The following is a 4621-nucleotide window of genomic DNA, read 5'->3' as shown; positions in this document are numbered from 1 at the left end:
TCTTAAACCTATACCCAATATAGTTGTTTATTCTTGATAACTGCTTTATTGTTATTCCTCACCTAACAATACACACTGAACTGACTTTCTGATATTGGTAATGGTAGTCAGAGTTAAAAGTATTGTCCGGTCTGACTCTGACACTGGGGTCAGTGAGTTACCCAATTCAACTAGAATCTTTTACCTACATCTACAGAACCTACTATAATTACCCTAAGCCCCCTATAACAGACAAATACTTATGTGTGTATGCTTTAAATAGCTTAGAAAGAAATATAAACAAATAATTTTCTGCCTACATCATATGTAAAAGTGGAAAACAATGAGCAGATTTATCAGTTAACATTTAAACATACCTCCTTTAAAAATCTATGTGTTAGTAAATTAAAACCAATTGATAATGTTTTTTAGTCTTTTATGCACCAAAAGTACATACAGATTTATCTCATTATAATAACATCAGCTGGGCAGAAGTTCGCATATATTATATACACAGAATATCTTTGTAATCTCATAGTGCAACAGCTTGTTATAAAAAATTGTCTCAGCCCAGTTTCCATCATTTTGACATTTCAGAAAACATTTTTGTCATCTGAAAATGCAGGTTCCCCAGACCAAGCTGAACTGTTGTAGACCACCAACAAGGCATGATCCTTGGGACATGGATGGAGTTTCTTATAAAAATTATTATGTATTATATTGTCGGGACAAAGTTAATCACTCCTTGCCAAGTACCAAGAGACTGCCTTACTACAGAACTGTAGTAGACACTGTAACCCAAACTTTCTTTTACTTTTATAATTGATTAAATATTATAATTAACATGGCAGTACAATATGGATAAAAAGATCACAATTAAACTATTTTTAATAGGATCAACATAAGTACAGTATTTACATTTGCCTTTAATTTCTGTTAGTTTTACCCTAGTTAGTGTTACAAATTTAGGGCTGCCATACAAGTGACTTTGCTATCAACTGATAGTTACAGCAAATTCAATAAAGTAAGGCTCAAGATCCATGTAAAGCATCTACACGGCAGAATGAGAATCACAGTCCACGCTCCACAGAATCAACACCAATTAAATAAGAATATATTAAGAGTTCATAAACTGATTGTCAAACTTTGTGGAAGGACAAAATTCCACATAAATAGAAAAGTTACAAAAACCTGAAGGGAAATAATGAACACAACACTTATGTACAACACTCAAGTGAAGCTTACGGCAGTTTGTTGCTGACATATTCAACACAGAATGACTAGTAGCATCATCAGTATGAACTAATAATGCAGTATGATATGATCCTTCAAAACAGTTACAAGATACTGGAATGTGGACACTGAACATTGCATAATTAGTGAAGATATGTACATAATTGCTCTATAAGCTCTACAAAACTGTTGTGACACTTGCCACACTAAAGTAAATTGAGCTTCACTAAATATATCACATGTAAAAGTCTTTCTTGAGCTGCTTTTCCCTGCACTGAATATCAAAATGCTGAAGAATGCCAATACCATCTACAGTACAGTACACAGAAATGCTAAGAACCATCATTTATGATTCATTGCAGTGCATGGTAGCGGTTACTGGCAAAATACAAGTAGCACATACCTTGTTACTTTTATGCAGAGTTTCTCAAACACATAATAACTGCCATTATCTTGATTGCTGGACCTAATTTTATGTGTAATAAAGTAACCAGGTCATTTTGAGTCATCATTAAGAGGGCCTCACCATCAATCTGTTGCTCAATAAACACTGATGCCACTTGCTCACAACCAGGAATTCGTGCTATTAACTGCTGGACTTGCTCTGCATTCCATGATTCCACATCAGATCGCTTAGCATCACCAAGTGAAGCAGTGAGATGGCGGTGGCGTTCCCATGAGTGTGGCAAGGGAGCTGCTGGGTGTGGATTGTAACCTGGATTAAAGACTGATTGGTGTACCATCATATCCACACCATGATCAGGTGGCTGGGCTGGTGGAGGTGGTTGTTGTTGAGTGATATGGGTTAGAGGTGGCTGTTGTGTGGACGTGGAGGGCATAAGACTGGAGGAGCATATAACTGTGGATGTTGCGACTACACTAGACATTACTGTGTTTGTACTTGCTACTAGCCTTATTTCTTCATTAATGTTATTATTATTATTACCGAGCTTTGGAAGTTTTTGTGGTCTGTATGGTTCTGGAGGGCTCAGTTCATCAAAGAATTTTCTTCTTTTTCTAACACGTTTTTTCTGGCAGTCTCCTTCCTCCACTTCACCATTTCCTTCCTTTCCACCATACGAACGAAGATCTAATTTGACTTTTGTACTAACCTTACTCTTTTTTCTTTCAGGTGGATACTGTAATCTGTCTGGAATTATGCTTTCAAGATCCTTGTTAATATTCTGTAATGAATAAGGGCAACCATAGGCAGTATGGTGAGTAGTATATATTGGGCCCTTGATATGACCAATTCCTTTACACCCTGGAGTTCCACAACCCATCCCAGAGTCTACATCCTCTGCTTGTTGTTCAGGAGTAAGAGGTGGCTGGAGTGGATGAGCAGTTTTGTTACTCCATGATGGTGGGTGAATATCTAGGGAATCATCGTCTACCCAGTAATCATACTCATCACCCCATCCATCAAAGTGAATCTTCAATTGATATTCTTGAACATCAACAACAGTGGCAACACGCAGAAGGGCAGGGTTCCGCTTGTCGATGACCTCTAATTTCATGTTTTTCTTAAATTCTCTAGGAGGTCTTGTCTTAAAGGCCCTTGCTGGAACAGCCATACAGTTAGTTTCTTGGAGGTATTCATGCCAATTAAAACTTTCTGGATTTGGATAATCATTAGGGGGGTGAAGAACAATATTGTTCTCTGCACACCAACCTACAGGATGGATATATGGTGAGGACACTTCATTCCACACATCAAAGGCCTTGTCCCATCCATCAAAGTGAATCAAGACACAGTTATCTAACACGTCAGCCACTGTTGCTACACACACCCACATATTCTTACGATCCTCTGCCTCAAGTTTCATACCCACTCTAAAATTGTTTGGAGGAATTATAGTAGAACTTCCTCTATTGAAGAAAGCTTGTCTTGGTGCAGTTTGGGCTTTACAATGTTCTAAATATGCTTTCCAAGAAAAGCCTATAACCCCAAGAGGAGGTTCCAATTGTCGGCCGTTCTTCTCACACCAGCCAGCAGGAAAAATGTTTGGAGAGTCTGCATTAATCCAATAGTCATATTGGTCTGAGTAACCATCAAAGTGAACTCTTAGTCTATATCCAATGATTTCTGCCACTGTCATTACACAAAACAAAGACTGGTGATTTGGATCAATGGCTTCTAGTTTCATGCCAGGTTTAAACAAGTTTCTACCAAATGGAAAGGGCTCTGGCCATATTTTCAGAGGTGCAGCTTTTGTCAGTCCTTTAGCACGTCCACAATGTTCCAGGTACTTCACCCAAGAGAAATTATTTTTCCCATCCTGCCATGGGTGTTGAAACTTACTCACAAGAGATTCAGCAATCATTTTAGAGTTTCTAGAATCCTCATCACTTCCCTGTGCACCCTCTTCACCATCACTACGATGTCCCTCACCACCAACTCCCTGATCTTCTTCAGCTTTTTCACTCTGTTTGAGGCGTTTCCGTCGTTGCCGCTCCTTCTCCTGCTTCAAACGTTCTTTGCCCCATTCTAGTTCTCGAGCATCATGTTCCTGAAACAAAAACTTTAAACATAAATATCTGGGATGTGTCAATAAAATACACAAGTTGCCATAAAAGGCATTTAGTTAACTATATTTTTTTTAGCTCAATTCTAAATTGCTCAGAGTATAGTGGAGTTGCAATAATTATAATTCACCAAATACAAAATAACATTCTTAAATTTGCATGTACAGCATGCCTTTAAAATTCACTGGGGGTTAGGTTCTCAAAATGGCTGCGAATTGCCAAATATGCAAATAACTTTCATTGACCAGAGGGGAGAGGTACATTTTTACTCGTGTGCAAAGAAATGTATATTCCCTTTATGTGTTTGCCCACAGGACAATTATTTCTTTTATATATATATATATATATATATATATATATATATATATATATATATATATATATATATATATATATATATATATATATATATATATATATATATATATATATATATATATATATATATATACAGTTGTACCTCACCATGGTCAATTGAACCCAGAGGTCCGGCGTAAGTAAAATAATTAAGTGAACAACAGAACATATGGGATTAATTCCAATAGAAACCGGCCCGACCCCAAACTCCACTTTTGGCACATACCTATGTTGTAGTAAAAATAACATCTTAATTTTATGATGGTACATGCACACAATTAATACTTAAGAGAAATAGAAATACAGTGCTCAAGTTAATGTCCATTCAAATAATGGACTCACACTCCTGAGGGTCCTGCTAAGTGAACTAAGTGAACAACAGAACATATGGGATTAATCAATAGAAACTGCCCACCCCCTAAACTCATAATTTCTTTTAAAGCGCATATACCTATGTTGTAGTAAAAATAACATCTTAATTTTATGATGGGTACATGTACACAATTAATACTTAAGAGAAATAGAG

The 4621-nt window shown here is 36.8% G+C and overlaps 1 protein-coding gene across 1 annotated transcript; it reads right to left on the bottom strand.

Annotated features, from left to right (window-relative positions):
- Positions 1 to 398: 398 nt before the first annotated feature.
- On the bottom strand, positions 399 to 4052 carry LOC121873599 (lethal(3)malignant brain tumor-like protein 3). The gene has a single exon (XM_042377245.1). It carries the CDS (start codon positions 3534 to 3536, stop codon positions 1626 to 1628), a length of 1911 nt encoding a protein of 636 aa, XP_042233179.1. The 5' UTR covers positions 3537 to 4052; the 3' UTR covers positions 399 to 1625.
- Between the last annotated feature and the right edge of the window lie 569 nt (positions 4053 to 4621).

Source organism: Homarus americanus, unplaced genomic scaffold (assembly GCF_018991925.1).
Source record: "Homarus americanus isolate GMGI-L3 unplaced genomic scaffold, GMGI_Hamer_2.0 scaffold38358, whole genome shotgun sequence".
NCBI lineage: Eukaryota > Metazoa > Arthropoda > Malacostraca > Decapoda > Nephropidae > Homarus > Homarus americanus.
Note: the sequence above shows the minus strand (reverse complement) of the source record. Positions and strands in the feature narration are given on the sequence as shown.

Excerpts from the sequence above, each read along its gene's own strand:
- LOC121873599 (XM_042377245.1), bottom strand. The coding sequence starts at position 3,536 with ATGATTGCTGAATCTCTTGTGAGTAAGTTTCAACACCCATGGCAGGAT.